At 38.8% G+C, this 21,716-nt stretch overlaps 1 protein-coding gene across 2 annotated transcripts in view; it reads right to left on the bottom strand.

Moving 5' to 3' along the window:
- Positions 1-3,121: 3,121 nt before the first annotated feature.
- BTBD16 (BTB domain containing 16) overlaps positions 3,122-21,716 on the bottom strand; it is a 100,182-nt gene continuing 81,587 nt past the window's right edge. The window contains exons 11-16 of one of the 2 annotated variants that reach the window (XM_072624578.1): positions 21,504-21,595; positions 17,823-17,905; positions 16,845-16,922; positions 10,618-10,716; positions 7,924-8,112; positions 3,122-3,279 (exon numbers count right to left, since the gene is read on the bottom strand). In XM_072624578.1, coding sequence (XP_072480679.1) covers positions 3,211-3,279; positions 7,924-8,112; positions 10,618-10,716; positions 16,845-16,922; positions 17,823-17,905; positions 21,504-21,595 — 610 coding nt within the window. In that variant the 3' untranslated portion in view covers positions 3,122-3,210. The remainder of the gene's footprint in view (positions 3,280-7,923; positions 8,113-10,617; positions 10,717-16,844; positions 16,923-17,822; positions 17,906-21,503; positions 21,596-21,716) is intronic. The other variant, XM_072624587.1, reaches the window with a different exon arrangement.

The raw sequence follows: 21,716 nt of genomic DNA, 5'->3' as shown, positions 1-21,716 counted from the left end.
CACTTTGCAAATCTTGAGTAAGAGAGCTAATATGGACTTACCTTATGCCAGAAAACAAACAAAATAGGTCTCACAACTGTGAATTCATCACCTTTGTTCTTGAGGGCTCTCATCAAGCTTTGAAGGACCAACTCACTAAAGCTTCCCCCTGTTTACACACCCTAGGGTATTCTTAGGCCAGTAAGTAGTTCAAAAGGAGCCAAGATCTTAACAAACACATAAGGTTTCTCCAAAGTGTACTCTGTCTATGCCACCCTCCCCCACCCGAGGCAAAAATCTTGAATGGCTCTTTGTGATCACCGTGATCAAATAGAAAATCTTCCTTTGGTATTCAAGGCCCTTCACTTATACTTATAAGTATATCTTATACTTCACTTCCCTTAGTATAATTCATAATCCAGTGACACTGGCCTTTTTGCTGTCCTCCCATGCCTTTTCACCAACTCTCCTGGCCTCTCCAACTCCAATATCTAGAATATTTCTCCCTTCTCTCCTCCACTTCTTGGCATCCCTTGACTCAGTTCAAATACTATAGTCTTAGACTTTTCTGGGTGCGCCCGGCCCCACAGTGCCCTCTCTCTGAGATTACCTTTCATTTACTCTGAATATATAATTTCTACCTAGTTGTTTTCATGTTGACCCCTTCCCCCCATTAGAATGTGAGTTCCTTGAGGGCAAACATGGGATTTTTTTTAACTTTCTTTTTATCACCAGGGCTTAGGAGAGTACATTTTAATAAATACTTGCTGTCTGACTGATATGTGAGTCCTTTCTGTGATTATTTCAGGACTCTTGGAGATTAAAAGGAGTAAATACCACTAAAAGAAACAAACATGATATAAATTACTTGTATTGATAACATATATATGTCTTTTAAATTTAATTTAATTTTGTATTCTGAATTTAAGAGCCACACCTTTGTGAGAGAAAATATCTCCATATACAAAATAGAACAGAAAAAAATTATATGAATATATGTTTATAAGTCACTTGACAAGAAGCATATGCTGAGGAACTTCTAAAGCAATAAGCACACTTTAAGTACCATGTAAATAACATAGTCCAACAGTATTCAGTTCTGCTGAGACTTCCGAATCCTTAGCCAATTTGTCTCTCAAAGCACCTATCTGCTTGATGATAGGAGAGCCAGTCCATCTCTCAAGGTCCTAGAGTCATATTTAGATTTCTCTCCAAGCTCAGTCCCATTCAGGTCACAGAGTTCTGTACTTTATTCTTCAAAGAATCAGAACTCAGGAAGAATATTTTAATTTTGTTAAACCCAGAGAGACAAACCAACTCAGGCACAAACAGGGATCAAATGAACTAACAAATTTTAATGAAAAGTTTTCATGATTAGCAAGAAAAGTAATTGAGTATTAGATTTCTGGTCAGAAAATTTAGGTTTGAGGCCTGATTCCATTATATTTTAGCTGAATAATCCCAGGCAAGTAATCTAACTTGGGCCTCAGTTTCCTAATCTATAAAATGAGATCATTTGGACTAGATGACCTCTAAGGTCTCTCCTAACTCTAAAGGTTTATGAAATAGTCATTCTGAGGTTTCCTTCTTCAAGACAAACAACAGTCTTCTCAAAGTCTTACCAACTTAAACATAAAATAGGGCTTCATTTACCATGTGGAGGGACTCATCACATCTCTCTCTTCTGGAGGAGCAGACTATTCACATAAGCCTCCTCTCAGTGCTCATCATTTTGATTATTTTGAGTATTAGTGACATGTTACTAAACATTCCCTACTAAGCTTATGCGGAAACCTTTATCATCTCTTCACAGTGAATGATGTACATTCACCAATAATTCTGAAAAGTGGATTTTTTTTAAACAATCTGTGTGCAGTTTCTTCTGTAATTAGAGATGTGTTTGCCAGAGAATGGCAGCTGCCAAGTAGTGGGTGAACCAAACACCTCTCTGCATGATTACCACATATCCTGCTTTGGGAGCAGTGTCAGGATTTACTAGGATGGGTCCCAGAGAGTGTGGACCTTTGACAACCATTCCTTGTGTGGTGTTTCTTTCTGCCCACGTGTGACAATATCACAGAATCTTTGAGATCATCTGGTCCAATTTCCCACCCAATGCGGGAATTTCCTCAACATCATCCATGATAGATGATTATTCAGCCTCTTCTTGAACACTTTCATTGATAGTATTCCTTCCTCTACATAACCTTCCTCATTTAGGCCCTGAGCTACAGAGATATCTTCTTTGATAATGTCCTTCTCCCAAGACCTCTTTCCCTTCAATTCACTTTTCATATTACAGCCAATACAATTTTCCTCTCAGATCGTGTTCACCTCCCCTTCAACAAGTCAGCCCTCTGCTCTCTGCTTCTCTTTCTTTCTTTCTTTGATCCTCATTAGCCCACTTTACTTGCTCCCCATTTGTACTTACAGTCAACTTGCCAACTCTGCCACGAGGTATAGAAATCACATACAATTCCTGGCTCCTTTTGCATAGCTCCCCTGATGTCCCAAAGCCAGGGTAAAATACCAAACGTAGGTAGCATCATCTCATTCTCAGCACACTCTTTTCTAATCTCTATTACTTCTCCACAGTCATAGTAGATGTCCTTTTTTTGGAATTAAATGCTACTTGAAAGTGGAGTAGATGGCCTTTTTTAGTGGGGGATGGGAGAAGAAGGGGCATTAGATGAGGTAGTCTGAAACCATCCTGATACTTTTGAACAAGTATAGTGATAAATAGGAAAAATCATCTTATTTTTGCATTCCTCTAGTTGAATCAGAACACAATCTATCCACTCCCTTCCCTTCCCCCCACCTTGTTGTAACAATGGTGTTATCTATTAAGCTGCCTACAATGCTGACACATGGTAGGTTTACCATGTCTTTACAGCTATACAGTTACCTTGAAAGACAAAATGAGTTAAGTACAATCTGATAACGCGCTGGCTACTGCATTTTTCAAGCCTTTAATGCCCCAACTCTAGAATGGAATAATGTAGAAAAGAGTTCTTCTCTATGCCCTGCCAACCTGCGGATAAAGAAGGAGATCGAACATAAGTCCAGTGGACTTTTCTCCTTCAACTGACCTGAATGTGGGCAAAGGTCAAGAGTGGGACAAAGATCAAGCAGCAATATGGGGTTTTCACTTGAGTAAGCCCTTTAATAGTTTGTTTTTCTTTTTATGTTGATCAGTGGTAGTAGAAATCCCATCATTTCTTCTGGAAATTGTCATGATGTGGGAAAAATGAATGCATAAGTCACAAAGATGGGATTGCCCACAGTTTCAATTTTCAAGATCTAAAACAGAAAGCAAAACAAAGGGAGGGTTTAGGGTGGAAGCAACAGATCCATAAAGTAAAAAAAAAAAAAAAGAAATTCCCTGCCTTCGCCAGAGTTGAATAAAAGCATGTCCTTTCTGCTGGAGGCTTCTATGGTCACTATTTCATCATCTTAACTCATGCTCCCATAGGTTCCAACCAGAACTGCAAGCCCTGGTGTTCCCATATCAACTACTATGCATGGAACTGCTGCTAGACACCTGTTAATAGATCATTTAAAGTTGAAATATGCTTATGTTGGTTTCTGCTGAACCAAATAGCTGGGTACATGCCAATATATAGTTGTGTAGAATGAATTAGGGCATCAACTTACCTCCCAAGGCACTTATTCTCTAATTCTTTTCATGTAAATTCATTGCCTTAGTTACAGTTTGCATTACTGCCTCATTATCATCCCATATTTTAATAAGCCCTATTCCTATTGCTCAGGGCCATTTCAACTCAGTTGACCCACTGTTTGATATGTATGAAAGAACCCATAGAAATCCCCATTCTATTCTCTACAAGCTCCCTAAGATCCTCAAATTTCTAACATCTATTTTCATCCTTACCATTTCCTTCTCCAGCTCATTTTACAGATGAGGAAACTGAGGCAAACAGGATTAAATGACTTGCTCAGGCTCACACAGCTAGTATGTGTCTGAGTCCAGATTTGAACTCAGGTCTTCCTGATTCCAGGCCTGGCACTCTATCCACTGTACCACCCAGTTGCCCCTATTTCACCCCTCACTCAAACTGAAACCCTGGCTCTCCTTTGACACCACACTACTTTGCAGTCCTAACCAGTGGAGGTCACTTACTCATCCAGTGGACAAGACTCATGGTGCCATGTTTTCTTGTTCTCTATTAACACTTCCTGACCATTTCCCTAATATCATCCCAATCTTTCCTCTTTTGAAGCGTATGCTATCCATTTATACCACCACTTCTATTTATACTGCTATCTTTATATTTTGTTCTTGTAGCCCCAGTGCCTAGCACAGTGCTTTGTACAGATAAGGTATTTAATAAATACTTTTTGTATTGAATTGCTGCTATCTTCCCACCTCCTGGTAATTTCTACAGCTAATAGGATTTAGAGCTAGAAGGGACCTTAGAGAATGTCTAGTCCTGATTTTAGTACAGAGCTCACAGTCATTCTCTCTACCTCATATATAATGACTTATTCTAGAACAGCAATTCCATTAACTTTCTTCTCTGCCCCACTTACAGCCATTTGCTAACATAGATATACTGTAGATCTCTTGAAATTTGTAGAATTTGGAAATTATATTATCCTTATCCATAACCTCCTATTCTTAAACCTAGTCTCCATACTTGCTGTGACCTCTGGCTTCTCAACTCACTCATGTTCTCTTAATCTTTCCCTTGCTTCAGCTCCACTTGACTCTATCCAGTTTTCATCCTACTTTAAAGTTTCATTGGCTACTACCCTACAATCCCTTGTCTTCTGAACCTATAGGGTCCCCAAAATATGAGTTCTTGTGTCTTGGTATCCTCCACTATCTGAGTTCTCTAATTCTGCTCCAGGGCTACTGGATACCATTAGAAAAGGTCACAAAATTGTAATTTTACTCACCACAAATTTATGGTACAGAAGTCCTACTTGACAATCTTCTGCTACACCTCTATTGATTCCCATCTCATTCTCCAGCATGACTTTTCTAAACCTTTTCTCTCTCTTCTTACATCTAACCCTTCCCCTACCTAAATCCCACACTTATAGAAGAGTCCTCTTTCACTGAGGTCATCCTGCGGAGGACCCTTCAGTCCCCACTCTTCCACTCCTCAGAAAGTTTTAGGATTAATACCCGCTCTTTTTTCTATCTCTGTTCACAGAAGGGATATATCTCCACCCTTCACTAAAGTGAATCCCTCCACTTATTTACCCTATTGCCTTCTGCTTCCTCATTAACTTTATTCCAACAGCCATTCCTTCTGTCTCATGCATCTTTCATCCAGTCCTTCCTATGGGCTCCTTTCCATTTGCCTATAAACATTGTTTAAAATTGCCCCAATCATCCACAACCTAGTATTCATTCACCTCTGTCATTTTTTTCACTAAATCTATTCTTCCTACTTGTCCCAACCTTTAAAAAGTTTTCCTACCATTCTTCTACTCCTCTCAGTTGCCACTCCATTTTTCTCCTCCTTTTTCATGACTAAACTCCTTGAAAATTTGGTCTACACAAAATACTACTACATTCAGACTTTTCATTTTTTTCTCTGACCTCTTGAAATTTGGAGTCTATTCCCACAGCCCTACTGCTCTTCTCCAATATCAACAACCAGTACTCACCAAGTACAGTATACTTTCCCCCCAATATTTATTGCCCTTGACTACTCAGCCACATTTGACACAATGTCACCTGAGACTTCACATTCTCGTAGATTTCCTCTTCTGTCTCATATCTATAGTTCTTCATGGTATTCCTGGTATTCCTTAAAGAGACTGTTTTCCAAGGATCTATCCTTGGTCCTCTTTTGTTTTTCTTTTTTTTTTTATACTTTTTTCCTTGGGATTCTCATTCATTTCCATGACTTCTACTAATAATACAATTCTATACAGACAACTCCAGGACTGGTTTCTTTGATGAACTCCAAATCTGCATTCCCAACTGCCTACAGGACATCTAAATCTGGATTTTGCTATTAACACCTCAGACTAAATCTGTCCAAAATTGAATTAACTAATTTTTCCCCTCAACCTGCTCTGACTTCACTACTTATGTCACTGGTATATACAGTGTTCCATGTTTAAAATCTTAGGCCTATCTTTAATTCTTCCCTCTCCCTCACCTCTCCTATATTATCAGTTGTCAAATCTCATAGATTTCACCTTTGTAACATTATTGACATTCTTCCCCTTTTCCATATTTCCACCTCTCCACTGTCACCACCATGGTTCAAGCCCTCATTACCTATTTGCCTGGACCTAAGAACATTTGAAAAAATCATCCTGAGATTGTATCCTTTTTTTTCTCCACTTCACCAATATAACCTCCATATAGCTGCTAAAATAAGCTAATTTATGTATAAATATATCTGTTTGTGTCACTTCAAAGTCCAACATTTTTCAGTCTTTAATTTTCTGTTAAGTAACGTTTGAATTTCTTTACCTGGCAATCAAGACTTCTCCACTTTCTGGTACTGCCCTACCTTTACAATCTTACCTCATATTAATCTCTTCCAATAGTTTTCATTCCAGGTAAATTGAACTACTGTATCTTCCTAAAATATCCTACCCTCTCCCTCCTCCGAGTCTTTGCTCACACTGTTCCCTAATTCTGGAATGCCCTCCCACTCCCTTTTGTCTTTTGAAATCTTACTCTTCTGTTAAAGTCCAAGTCAGGTGCCACCTGAAGCTTTCTGAGAAGCTTTCAGTGATCCTCCCATCAATAAAATTCTGTTCCTCTAGTCTCAGACAAAACTTCATTTAATATTACTGTTATGTACTTATCATGTAATATTGTGCATCAGCTACCTAGGTTTGTGCCCTGCTCTGCCTCCTGCCCCACCAAAATCTAAGATCCTTGAGGTTAGAGACCTTGCTATATCTGATCTTTTTACTTGCCTCAGTGCTTAGAATTTTTTTTCCATATCACATGATAAATGACATTTGGTGAATGACTGACTGATTGGCTGAGTGATTGACTATTGCTAATAATAGAGGTGATATAAATTAAATTCAGGGCAGCTAGGTGGCACAGTGAATAGAGTGCTGGGCCTGGAATCAGGAAGACTCATCTTCCCGAGTTCAAATCTGGCCACAGACACTTTGTAGTTGTGTGATCCTGGGCATGTCACCTAACCCTCTTCACCTCAGTTCACCATCTGGAGCTGGAGAAGGAAGTGGCAAACCACTCCAGTATCTTTACCAAGAAAACCCCATTTGGGGTCAGGAAGAGTAATACATGACTGAAAAGACTAAACTATGATACATCAAATTCTGTACCCCTTCTGCCAAAATTTGCCCAGAGTGTCCTTCCTCTTTGTTATTTGTAAAATTTCCAGTAGTGAGTACTCTTCTCACCTCCCCAACCCCACACACTTTTTGGGGGGCCTTCTTATCTATAATGCAAGGACAACAAAAAGCTCACCTTACAATGCTGACCCTTACATCTGGGTTCTATGTTGAGTGTGCCCACTTTGGATTGTACTAATGGATGCTAACCATTTATCATTAGAGATGCTTCCAATGATGTACAGAGATGGGATGGCTGGCTCAAGACAGCTGAGAAAAAAATCACTTCATAGATCACCATCCACTTCAGAGTGACAAGGTGGATGCTAGGTGGTACAGTGGGTAGAATGCTCGACTTGGAATCAAAAAGACTAATTCAGATCCTGCCTCATACATTAACTATCTGCATTCGTGGGCAAGTCACTTAACCACTTAGTCTCAGTGGCTTCATCTGTAAAATGGAATAATAACAACAAGCATCTCACAGAGTTGTTTTGAGGATCAAGTGAGGTAACTTATGTAAAGTATTTTGTAAACCTTAAGACGCTCCATAAATACTAATTATTGTTATTATATTGTTATATGCATGTATAACAATATATAATATTGTTGATATTATCCTTGAAAGCAGAAACTTACATGGCTTTTGCTAGTTGACTTGATGAGTCCAAACTTTTGGGTCAGCGTATTTGTACTGAACTCCTGCCAACTTCCATCCACCAGGGATTGTGCTCTGATTTCATACTTCACTAGGCGTTCTTGTCTGAGGCTAACTGGGCTCCGCTCACATACGGCAGCAGGTAGGTTCATGTCTGAATATTTGATTCTCTGAAAGAATATTAATTTAACTGAGAAAAAATGACGAGAGTTTGATGAAATGACAACTATTTGTGGCTACTAGAATTTCAGTGGTTCCTTTGGTGACTATGGCCTTTTTTAAAAAAAAAAACAAGAATCACTTGCTAGTGTGTAACCCTGGGAAAGTATCTTCATTTCTCTGGGGTACCCAGAATCACAGAACCTTAGAATTGGGATGGACCTGGGAGAACATCTAGTCTGACCTCGACCTTATCAAATTTTTATCTGACCATGTAGCTAGATGAACACAATGTCACCCAGCTTTTTCTTACAACCAGTAAGGGGAGCCCCTTTCCTCCTACCATAGTCCATTATACTTTTGGATAGCAGTATTAGTTAGGGACTTTCTGCTTAAAGTAACCTGAAATCTACCTTTGGCAACTTAGACTCATTGCTCCTAGCTCTGTGATCCAAGGACTGAGTAGACAAGCCTGCTTCCTCTTCTACAGGACTGCCCTTCATATACCTGAAGACAGCTAACATGAGGCACTCAATCTTCTCTCTACTAGTCCTAACATAGCCAGTTTTCTCCAGCCATCCCTGTATGGCTTGAATTCGAGGTCCTTCACCCTCCTGGTGGCCCTCCTCTGGTCACCCTACAGATTATCATTATTGTCCCTAAATGTAGCGCTCAGAATTGAACCCAATACTCCAAATGTTATCTGATCAACAAAGTACAGTGGGACTTTCATTTCTAGAGTCATGGACATTAATACCTCTCAATATAGCCTAAGACGACATTAGCTTTCTTAACTGCCATGTCCCATTGTTGACTCATATTTAGAACCCAGTCCATTAAACCCCCTAGATCTTTTTTCATGTACACATGACTGCCTTCCCCACCTTGTATTTATGAATTTTTTAGACTTGCACAGTCTAGATTTATCCTTCTGAGATTTCTTCTTATTAGATTCAGTCCATAGAGTTCACATAACTCTGGCAATGAAAGACTGAACACAGGAGTCTCTGAAGAAGTGAAAATGTATCAATAGCACATAGGCCATGTAGAGGAAGCACATGGTAGGTGTAAACAACTAGAAATAAATAACCAATATGAAATGCTGAAGAATACAAGAAAATGATGTCAACTGGGAAATGTATGCTAGCAAATGAAGATGAACTGATGAAGATGAAGGATAGGACAGACAAACAGCTTCAATGTTCCACTGCTGTTCTTGTGATGTCAAGAGGAAGAGAGGGAGGTTTCTGGCATAGATCCCTATAGTGAACTTAGGGAAGGTATGGATAGCAGTTGTGCAGGATGGGCAGATAGACTGTGATTCTCATTGTTGGAAGGGATGTTCTATTCATGAGATCTCAGATCAATCTGAATAATTGAGTATTTGAGAGATTTAGCCCAATGTCAATGTGTGTCAGGATCTGTTAAAATACTGACTTTATCATCCAATGTTGGCTTTCCCTCCCAGCTTCACATAAGCTGTAACTCTGACTAGCATGCCATCTGTGTCTTTATCCAAGTCATTGAAAAAAAGTCACAAAGCAGAAGAACAACTGGAGCTCTCTGGAGCTACCAGGGACCTCCTTCCAAGCTGACATCAAACAATAAATGACCAATTGTTGGTGCTGGTCATTTAACCAGTTCTCAATCTGCCGAATTATACTGTCATCTAGCCCACATCTCTTCATATTTCCATAAGAAAAGCCTTTGAGACATGTCAATTGCTTGCTAAGATCTGAAAATATTAACCCACAGTATCAACCCCAGTGTCGATGGTGAAGATGATAGCTGGCATTTATATTGCTTTAGGGCTTGCAAGGAACTTTATAAATATTATCTCATTAATCTTCGCAACAAACCTGGGAGATGAATGCTTTTATGTTTTTATTAACCTCACTTTGTAAATGAGGATACTGAGGCATAGTGTTAAGTGATGTGCCCAGGGTCACACAACCAATAAGTGTCTGGGACTAGATTTGACCTCAGGCCTTCCACTCTATCTGCACTCCGTGCTACCTAACTCCTTCCTAGGTAAATTTGCCATGACTATTCTTGATGAAGCCTTTCCAACTCTTTGTGAACTTCACTATCCCTTTAATTATACCTCCTAGAATTTTATACCAAGATTTGAATTCAAGCTCACTGACTTTTAATTTGTCAACTATATTTTCTTCACACTTTAGAGATTCCATTTTTTTTTCACTTTACAAATTAAAAAAAAACCAAACCACCAAAGGCTGAGGAAAATGAAATGACTTGACCAAGGTCACATAGTTAATTTGTAACATAGGGCAGAATGGCAAGTCAAACCTCCTGACTCATTCTCCAGGGTTCTTTTCCACTACATCACACTCCCCCTTCAGACAAAATTAGTCTTCTTTTCCGTTTGTCTGACACTAAGTATTACTCATTATGGAAGGGTGATTTTTTTAAAAAAGGTTTCTTTCTCAGTCTTCAGTTATTCAAAAGCAAGACTTTCACAGATTTTACTTTCCTGGATGTTACTCACTTCTTACCTGCATGTAAAAACTATAGGAGGAGCTGCCATGTTTGATTCCCTTAATTTCAAAGAAGAATCCATATACACCAATCATTTCCGAGTAAGTCTTGTTTTCCTGGGTTATGTTGAAGAGTAAAAAGGTGAACAAAATAGAAAAAAACCTTTCACTTCATTCAGGCAAATGATTCATTTGACACTTGATTTAAATGTCAAAATTTATACAAGATTTCCAACTTTCAAATAATATGAACCACAAGGAGAGTCATGCTATAGCTATAATCCAAAGACCGTCATTTGGTGACAAATCAAATCTATTCTGAACCATTGGATGTGTTTCTGAGTGACAAAGAGAACACTCTCTGCAGGCTACCAGATGGAAAAACCATTGTTCTCTGACTTTTGGAAACAGAACACCTCAATACCTCTCTTTAAATCCAAGAGACTCTCTAAATAATCAGTGTTTCACATCTATGATGTCGCACATTGACTGTGATTGATGAGTTGGCCATTGAAGGTACTTTAAAAACAAGCCAAGCACGCTTGTGGTCTAGCTACATGGAAGGTAACCAAGAGACATGGGCCCAGAGCATGTAAATGCAGATTTGGCTGAGACATGGGGGAGCCTTCCACAGAAGATACTTGAGGTAATGTGGTATGGGCATGAAGTGGGAAATTAGAATAAAAATAACAATATCTTTTAAAAAATTCCACTCATTTTAAAGGAATTTTAAAATTTGCAGCAATAATATCATGTGGGGAGAGCAAGTACTATTATTCCCATTTTAGAGGTGAGCAAATTGAGGCAGAAAAGTTAAGTGACTGGCACACAGCTGTATACCTAAAAAGTACCAAAGTACTAAACTGGGCATCTAGTGAGTACTCTACTACTTAGTATATTATCTTGGGTAATTTACTTAATCTTTATAGGACTTAGTTTCCTTATATGTAAAATGGACTACCTCCTTTTGTGGGGTTGTTGTCAAAACTAAATAAATAGCATGTGAAGTAGTTTATAACTACAAAACTCCATAGAATTATAAAGAATTACTATGATCAACAATAAAACACATCGATACATTATCCTGCCTCTGATACTCTGAAAATGGAATTTGGGGATTGTTATCAGGAGTGGTATAAATAAGAACAGGGGGAAAATTGATTTTATGTAATAACTTTATTACAGGTGACTATTAAAAATCAGCAAGTGTTACTGTGATTGGCTCTTGGGATTCTGGCTACCATATTTATATTGAGCTCTATTTGTGCTGAGCTCTGAAGAGTTAGCCTTTTGCAATACTTAGTACAGATTTGTAGAACTATAATAGAACAAATGAAGCTTTGTCCCACATCTGGCAGGGATGGTGTAGGCTTTCTATAATTATTGCTGTGAACCTTACCTTATAGTCTTCTATAGCTGAAGCTGAAGTGTCAAAGTTCATTTGGGGTCAGTGAAACCAATCTGGAGCAGCTATCTCTCTTAAGTAGGTAGGGGACACAGAGGACAGAGCACTAAACTTTGATTAAGGAAGACCTGAATTCAAATCCAGGGTCAGGCACTTACTAGCTGGGTGATACTGGCCAAGTCATTTAACTTTTGTCTGCCTCAGTTTCCTTGGTTGTAAATGGGGAAAATAATAACACCTACTGTCCAGGACTGTTGGGAGAATAAAATGAGAATTTCCAAAGTACTTTGTAAACCTTAAAGTGATATATAAATGTTAGTTATTATTATTATGTTAGCTGTGATTGTGTTGATGGTCAGACCATGCTCTGTACTGCTATTCCACCTGTCCCATTTCCAAGGTTGGTTTTAGTTAGAGATACAACATTATCGAATGCTCTATCTTGACCAAGTAGTTGATAATTTTTACCCTATAAGAGTGGATGTGCAGAGTGTTAGAGCTGGGAAGAACCTTAGACAATATTCAGTCCAACTTCCTTATTCTACAGATGAGGAACATAGTAGCTATGTCAGCCTGGTCAGAGCTAGATTCCAGATTGCCCAACTTCCCCCTCTAGAACACTCATTTAACATTTGAACCTTTCCTGAGGTCCTATTTGTTCCTGCTCTTTCCTTGCTCAAGTCATAACGTATTATTCATATGCTTAAATGTCACAAATAACCTCCCCATAAAGGATAAGCCCTTTATTGGCAGGAACTACATTTTGTATTGTCTTTATAGCCCTCAGTATCTTGCACACAGTAGGTATTTAATAAATGATTGTTCAGTTGAACTGAGTTCAACAGAGAGGTTGCCAGTTCTCTTTTCCCTCATTACCTTCCCCTCGTCCTGGATCAGAAAATTCACAAGGGTGGGGTGGAGTGGGGGTTGGATGATCATCATAGCCTATCCTTCATACCTATCCTTCAAGGCCCAACCCCAATGCTTCTTCCATGATGCATTCCCTGATCCTGCCAGCTGGAACTAGCTTCTCCTTCCTTGGATGGAATGGAATGGAATATCATTTATTAAGCACTTAAATGTGCCAAGTACTGTGTGTGCTAAGTGCTGGGAATATAAATAGAAAATCAAAGCATTCTCTGCTCTCAAGGAGCTCACATCCTAAGTGGGAGAGACAACTCCTAAAGGAAGACTCTCAGTACCTTTGTTAGACATCTCCTATGCATTCCTTATATCATGATTTGTATTATAACTATTGGCACATACATCTTATCTCCTTGCTAGGTTGTAACCTCTTTAAAGGGGCAGATTATGTCCTTTCCATTGTTTTATTTCTCTCAGTTCCTTGCTCGTAGCAGGTACCCTTTGTTTTGGAGTGAGCAGAGGGATACAAAACTTTTATTTCATCAGTGAAGGTGGAGAAAATCCCACCAGTAAAGATTTGCAGTCTGCTTTTACTTAAAGTCTCAGAGAATTGCCTGGAGGACTGAGAGTTACCTATGTTATGCCCTGGAATTGATTGATCAGAATCTAATTAATCATATTGATGATGATGATGATAGCTGACGTGTTATACCTGCTACGTATAGGGCACTGTCCTAAGTGCTTTACAAATATCGTCTCATTTGATCCTCACAACAACCGTGGGAGGTGGCTACTGTTACTATTCTCATTTTACAGATGAGGAAATTAAGGCAAACAGAAGTTAAGTAACTTTATCCAAGTTCATACAGCTAGTAAGTGTTTGGGGTCACATCTGAACTCAGGTCTTCCCAACTCCAGGTTCCGTGTTCTATCCACTGAAAACAGTGGTTTGATAATACTGATCACACCTTTATTAATTGTTATTCTTGAGTCATTTCAGTCGTGTCTGACTCTTCGTGACCCCTTTCGGGGTTTTTTGGGCAAAGATACAAGAGTGGTTTACCACTTCCTTCTCCAGCTCATTTATAGATGAGGAAATTGAGGCAAATAGGATTAAGTGACTTGCCTAGGGTCACAGTCTGTAAGTGTCCCAGGCTGGATTTCAACTCAGGACTATGAGTCTTCCTGACTCCAGGTCCAGCACTCTATCCATTGCACCACCTAGCTGTCCAACTGTGTCACCTACCTGCTCCATTGTGAGGCCAAGCAAAGTAGGATCGTTTGTTGTTTTTATTTTAGTATAATCAAGAAATATAATGCACCTATTTGAATGTGATTAAAGAAGATTTTCTCCACCCATTGATGGTCCTGCCCATTGAGGGGAGTAGTTTTGTAGGAGGGTCCCAAGTACCTTTTGTTTTTTCTGTAGAGGCACTGGGTCAGAAGGTCATGCCCTCTGACTCTGAAAAGTGTATAAATACTCTGAGGGTGAGGTTTTACTTTGGGGCTTAGTTTTTGGAAAAAGGTTCGTGTGCCAGATGGGACTCTGGGAAACCACTAAGGAGCCCCCCAGCTTTGAAAACCCTGATGTTGGTTCTTCCCTCTCTGGTAAAGATGTATGTATGTTAATGGTCAGGCAATTTGGAAGTACTGTCTGTTGATTTTTGATTTTTCTGAAATTTTGCTTTTGATTTTCTCTGATACCTGTGCTTGATTAAAGTGATTGTTAACCACCCAAAAGTTGCCTTTCCTTTTAGAGAAGCAGATGAAAGAACCTGTGATCGCAGGCTCCCCTGTGTATGTTGGGGTGCTTACTGATAACACCCATTAAGACAACTGAACCTCTTGTAATATGTGCCCATTAGTTTCTTTATAATACATTTAGATTCCATGGGGTACTATATTTAGTTCTAGGCTAGATATGAATGAACACATGCAAGGAAGAAGTATAATCTTACTTAAGACAACCAATGGGGAGTAACATAGCATAGTGGGGAAGATGCTGGCCTGGGGACCAGGAATCACTTGGTTCAAATCTTACTTCAGATACTTATTAGCTGTGTGATCCTGGGGGAAGCACTGTGCCTCAGTATCTTAAGCTGCAAAAGGAAAGTTCTGAACTTGACGACCTTTTAGGTTACTTTCTGCTCTAAATCTGTGATGCTGTGAATCAGAAAGGGTCAGAAGTAAAATCTGAACCCAGAGCTTCATGACTCCAAAGCCAGCCTTGTCTATCCATTATGTCAACCTGTCATTCAGAAGTGAACTGAAATTTAATCTACAGAGAAGTGAGGCAAGAAAACTAAAGAAAAAAATGTTCTTTAATTCTAGTCTTAGTCAAAAAACTTGCTTAATGCTTCCTAATGGAGATAAATATTTCAATCAATTTGGAAATGTCAGAGTACCCACTATGGGCAAGGCAATGGGCTAAATTTTATAGGGAGCCAACAGAAATAGAAAACCTATGGTTCCTGCTCTTTAAATGCTTCTAGTCTGGTTGGGAAGGTCACTTACTCACTCACACACACACACACACAGACACACACACACACACACACACACACACACACACACACACTCACCAATCAACAAATATTTATAAAGCCCCTCAGTGCTAAACACTTGGTAATAAACTGGAGGTTTGAGAAAAGGGAGATGGGGGTGGAGGAGGGATCTTTCTGGAAGAATACCAGAATGTTAGAAGCTATAGAAATCATCTAGTCTAAATCATTCAATTTTTTTCAGATGAAGAAAGAGGTTCAGGGAAAGGAGATAACTTGCTTAAATTATTTATTCCTAATATGCAGATAATATGTTTGGTGCTTTAACCTGAATCTTCTGAATTTAGTCAATGCTTTTCACTCTATAACTGGAGGTGGGTTTTCACCTGGCCTTGAAAGACGGATGGGATGTAAGGAAGTGGAGGAGGGCATTCCACTTGAGAAGATAAGCAAGGATGACTTTTATACTACCCATAAAAATACTTGATTGAATTTTTTAAAATTCTTAAAACCCTGTTATGGATCTAGATCCTGGATCACAAAGGCCAAAAAAATTCAATGAAAAACCAACAATCATAGAGTGGTCCTTATCGCCAAGGATCCTACTTTCAAGTGGCAGGATATAAGGTATAAACAAACAAGAAAATACAAAATAATTTGTAGAGGAAAAACAGCTGCAGGAAAATTGCAGGGAGAGCTGGAGGAAAGCTTCACTGACAGAAGGCACTGGAGAGAGGACCCATAAAACAGGGTTGTCTGCCCTTTGCCTCAGTTTCATAATCTGTAAAAAAGGGGGTAATATACCTGACTACTCACCTCACAAGTTTTATGTGAGAAATAAATGACGTAATGAAGGAACTGTACTTCGTAATCATAAAATACTATGTGACATTATTATTTTTTTTTAAAAACTGTTTAGATTTTTACTATTTCTCCCAAGAGAGTGAATTGATGAAGTTTTGGGGATACAATTTCTTTTTCTATGTTGTCTGTCTCTCCCTACACACACACACACACACACACACACACACACACACACACACACACACGAGATAAAACAGGGTATAAAATGTATGTGCTTACCATTAAAGTCTAGCCTAAGATATTTTTAAACATTTCTTTAAAAGCTTGAAAGATCTAGTTGGTTATAGAGCATTATTTTGGGTATTTAAAGACATTAAATATTAAAGAAAACAGATGAAAATTTATAGCAAAATTACAGAGAATCTTCATATGTTAGTGATAGAAAGAAACTTGGACACCATTTAGTCTAACTTGTCATGCTATATAGGTGGGGAAACTGAGGCCAAGGGGTATTAAATTCCTTCCCCAAAGTCATATAGCCAATTAATTACAGAAGAGAATCTACAGCCTTTTTTTTTTTTTTTTTGAGAATGTCAGTTATATACTTGTAGAATGATGTTTAGATGTCAAAAATGGCAGGCTATTGGGGACCCATTCTGGTTATTACATACCTGATTAATTAGGAGACCAAATCTTATAGCTTGAGTAGAAAGATCTTTCACATGAAACATGTCTCCACCATTCTCAAGCTGAAATGTACACAATTTAGAGAGATTAAATGCCCAAAAGGTAGGTACTTATCTTGTTTCCTTCTATCCTGAAGTCCACTAATTCTAACACAATCCCTGGGGTGTTGCATCATGAAATTTCTGTTTTAAAAGCATTCGTAAAAGAATAAACAGCTAAAAAATGAAAAGAAGGTGGACGTGGGAAGGGAGGGGAGATTTACGAAGGCAGGGAGGCCCATGGAGGCAGTCTCTGCCACTTTTGGCACCTCACATTTATACTACTGAATGACTATAAAGCAATGATTGTTCATCTTTTTTTGGCATTGAGCCACTTGGGCAGTCAGTCTGGTGAAGCCTATGGATTCCTTCTCAGAATATTTTTAAATGCATGAAATAAAATAAAATCATCTCAAAATAGATAAGGAATTCTGGATGTGGAAACTGCCTTTACCAATACAAATGAGTTCTTCTCTAACTTTTCATCTTAGAGTTATCTGCAATAGTAAGAAATGAAAGCATTTATCTAATCACCCAGCTAATCCATGTCCAAGGCATGACTTCCTGATGCCAAAGTTGGCCTTAGAGCCCCTCTAATCAGTCTTGTGCCTCAAAGAACTCTACAAACATGAGCTATTACTGTTCTCCTGTATGCACTGTATGTATTGCATACCAGTACTAGTCAATTAGCTTGCAGTGATGGTGAAAAACCCCCAATCCCAACGACTGTGCCTCCTATCTGTCACTGCTTTGCCTGCTCCTTGCATGAGTCATGCTCTAGATTTTTTTACAATCTCCAAGATGCAGATCTCCAATATGGTTGTGGATGGAAAGTGCATTTTCGTTGGGAGTATTGGGGGAGTAGAGAATCAGAAAGGCAATAAATCTATATAATTGCTTCCTTTTCTAAGTAGAGAAACTCACTGCGTGGTAATGGTTGGCTAAAATCCGGACTATCCATGTCTCAGGGAAGAAGTTAATGTGTTTTATATCCTCCAGGTCCTTGCCTTGGGAAAAAATAAAGGAGAAATTTGGAAGGTTTTATTCATAACAAGCCCCAGAAAAATTTCATATACAAAAACAAGGTTGAGTTGAAGGGCAAAAGAAAAATTTTAAAATGGCGTCCTCTTCAAATTGAGCTTGGTAAAGCTCAAATAAGACTTTGTAGGACTAATACACATGTGTTTACTTTCAATTATTTTCATTTCAAAGTCAAGTTTTTTTCTCTTTTTATTTATACACGTAAAATTCATATATGATAAATGGATTAATTCTAATTTGAGTGACAGTTCGTATTTTAAAGAGGAACTTTTCTAGACTATGTATGTAACAACTCAAGTTTGGGATAGAATCTCTTGAAAACATGTCTCTGAGAGTTAGGAGGTATATGGTCCAGGTTCACAACAACACTGAGCTATTGGAGGCAGGGACTGAATCACTTAGGGATCCCTGTGCCTCAACTAGAAGACTCTTTCACTACCAATCTTTTCCTCTCAGTGCCTTATTTTATGCATCTCATAATTAGTTCTGGTCTCATACCAAATTTTTCATGTACCTTGTGCTAAAATTGTTTCTTGTTCTGGTCCCCCTCACCACCCCTTCCCCCCTTCCTTGGAGTCAATATAAGTAAATAAGCTTATATGTAGCCAATATAAAGGGGAAGTAGTAGAAATAAGATTGCCAAGGGTAAACGGGAAGTCAGGCACAGACCATCTCAAAGATCAAAGGAGTTTACAATTTACAAATTGTATCGCATATTAACCAAAATTAACATCCTGGTGGCATGTGCTGAATCAAGGTTTCCACCTGTAAATGTCAGTCAGATTCCGGTCCTGTGATATGTAAGTTTTAGACAAAATTCAGACTGCAACCAATCCAGAACAGAACATCAAAAGATATTGATAATTTTGGGATGACGGCTTTGAAGTTTTACTCTTAACTTTGATGGGATTAGATATGTTAGATATGGTACCAATAGGTATTTGTCAGTTTCCCCAAAATCCCTTACAAAAATGAGACATCAAGTTCCTGCCCTCCCAGTATTCTTCCCTCATCATGGGATCCATGCTGCCTAGTGCTCCTAGCTTGAATCCATGGGTATGTGAGTAATATTCTCTGCCTCTCCCCTTCCCCATTCTTTTCCCTATCTACCTTCCTTCACTACCCCATCCCTTCTGTATTAGTTTTCACTGCTTGTCTCTGACTTTCTGGGCTTTTTGCCCCCATACCATCTGTGTGATTAATTAATTAATTTAATTTATTAATTAAATGAATAATCATTAAATTAAATCAATTAAAGTGTGATTGCTGCCCTCTTTCCTACTGTCAATCATGGTCTTTCCTGATGAGTACCCAAAGAACCACTGGTGTCTGCCCCTATTTCATAATTTCATAATCTCATGGGTGAATGATCAATTCATACTTACTCTCTAATGTTTTCAGGTTATGGACTATGTTGACAGGGTGAAATACCCAGTAGATAATTTACTTACTCATTCCCACTTGGCTTCCCACAGCCCACAGCTAATATGAAAAGCACTAGCACCCATGGGAAGACTGGCAATAATATCCATTAGATAAATAGCTCTTGTCACCCTTGCACTAAATATTCTGAATTTAGATGATTAAAGCTAGGGGGTTCTAAGGGGCTTATCTAGTCCAACTAGTTTCAATTTAACTTTAAAGTTGAAACAACTTAAGCTCCTGGAGAGGAAGTGACTTGGCTAAGGTCACAAAGCCAGTTGATTATAGACTTAGAATTAAAGTCACTGTTCTACCTCCACAACTCTCACAGGTCCCTTTCAAAACTTGCTAGGTCCCTGGGTTTGGACAGTCTTGGTTCCACTTTTCTCCTTGACTCAAGATCCCAAGGACCAGAAGAGGTAGAAATGGCCTCTGTTGACATCCATAGTCTTATTGTTGGACTTTTAGTCCAACTTTTAGTAAATAAATTAAAAGTATGCCCACCCCAAAATATGACCCTATAATATTAGAAATATCCACTCTTCAAGAGAGGAGAGGAGATGTCCAGCCCCCGGTAGGGATTTCACAGGTCACTAGAAATCTTGGAACATCATTTAAGAACCACTTTGAAGGCATCAGATTTCTGATTTGAGCAGTTATCAGCATAATCAATGAACACTCTGTAGTACTTTTCTATTCCTTCAAATATTACATCAGTAGTAAAGGAGAACATCTGTGTACTACTGAGCACTTGTAATTCTCATCACATCTCAGTTTCCTCATCTGTAAAATGGGGCTAATAAACATGCACAACCAACTTCACAGGATTGTTGTAAAAGTTAAATGAAATGAAATATGTAAAGGTTTTATAACAAAGTGCTGAATAAAGGTGAGTGATAATTAGTATTTGAGGGAAAAGTCTTTTTTTTTAAGTTTTAAAAGTTAACCTTCCCTGAGCCTTCATTCAGACTTATGGAATATTCATAGACCAAAGAACCATATAAAGTAACAATGCACTCTTCCTGAAAGCATTTGTGATTTTCTGGCTACGGTATGTGTACATTAAGGGCAATTCTAAATGGATGAATCGGTTTCTGATATGGAAAACAACTCTAACAAAATTAGTCTAATCCATTTACCGCTGTCGATTCTCTCTATACACTTTAAAAGTAGAAAAGAACTTTTCAAACAGTTTTCAAAGTTCATAAGGCCTGCATGAATTTTATTGCATGCCCTTCTTAGGGCATGCGCACGATGTTCACCCATGTCTCTTTGCCCCTCCCCTCCCCCCTCAGGCCACCTTTGATGTCTTCTTCTACTGCCCCCATCACTAGGTTATGGGAGTGCCAGTATTTGACTTTAGTTAATACAACTAGCATTCCCACCAAAAGCATCTATCAGATTGAGAATTAAGAATTAATTTTGCTAATAACTAGATGTGTGCCCTTGGGTAAGTCCAATCAATTCTCTGGCTATTTGTGAAATGAGAGGGTTGAATTGTTCAGTCATTTTTCAGTTGTATCCAACTCTTTGGGAGCCCCCCTTTGGGGTTTTCTTGGCAGAGATACTGGGGTGTTTTGCTATTTCTTTCTCCAGTTCATTTTATAGATGAGGAAACTGAGGCAAACAGGGTTAAGTGACTTGCCCAGGGTCACATAGCTAGTTAGTGTCTGAAGCCAGATTTGAACCTAGGAAGATGAGTTTTCTGATTCCAGGCCCAGTACTCTATTCATTGCTCTACCTAGCTGGGTTGAATTAAATAATGTCTAAGATCCCTTTCAGTTTGAAATCCTAATGTGGCGATGAGCTTCTCTAGTCCCAACATTCTAGGATTCTGGGAATACTGTATAAAGCAGAGATAACACATATGGTTTTGGTTTTTTTCTTATTTCCTTTGGTCATGACCTGCTTTCATTCCAGCCCAGAAGCTGCAGGCATGTAACTTGCTATTTCATAGTTAATTTAGGACATGGTGTCTATGGCTCAGGTTTTTATCAAATCTGGTGGTAGTCTCCCAGTGAACGACTGAAGAAGTAGAGGGATGCAAGACCCCTAACAATAAAATCATTCTACAGAGCACACACACACACACACACACACACACACACACACACACACACACACACACACCCCGTAACTTACCTTTAGTGATACCATGTAGACGCAAGCAATGAAATACAGGCAGGAACTTCTGTCCCAGTTCCCGTTCCAAAAAAGGACATTTCTTGGGGAAGCTTAGCAGAAACACAAATAAAGGATAAAAGGCCTTCAGAAATGTCCTTTCCAGAACTAGACATGTTTAGCTTTAGTTACTGATACAAGTGAAATAGCAAAGCTCGTCATTGGTCCTGATCC

Source organism: Notamacropus eugenii, chromosome 1, assembly GCF_028372415.1.
Source record: "Notamacropus eugenii isolate mMacEug1 chromosome 1, mMacEug1.pri_v2, whole genome shotgun sequence".
NCBI classification, from domain to species: domain Eukaryota; kingdom Metazoa; phylum Chordata; class Mammalia; order Diprotodontia; family Macropodidae; genus Notamacropus; species Notamacropus eugenii.
The sequence above is the reverse complement of the archived record's forward strand: the minus strand, read 5'-3'. Positions and strand labels throughout refer to the sequence as shown.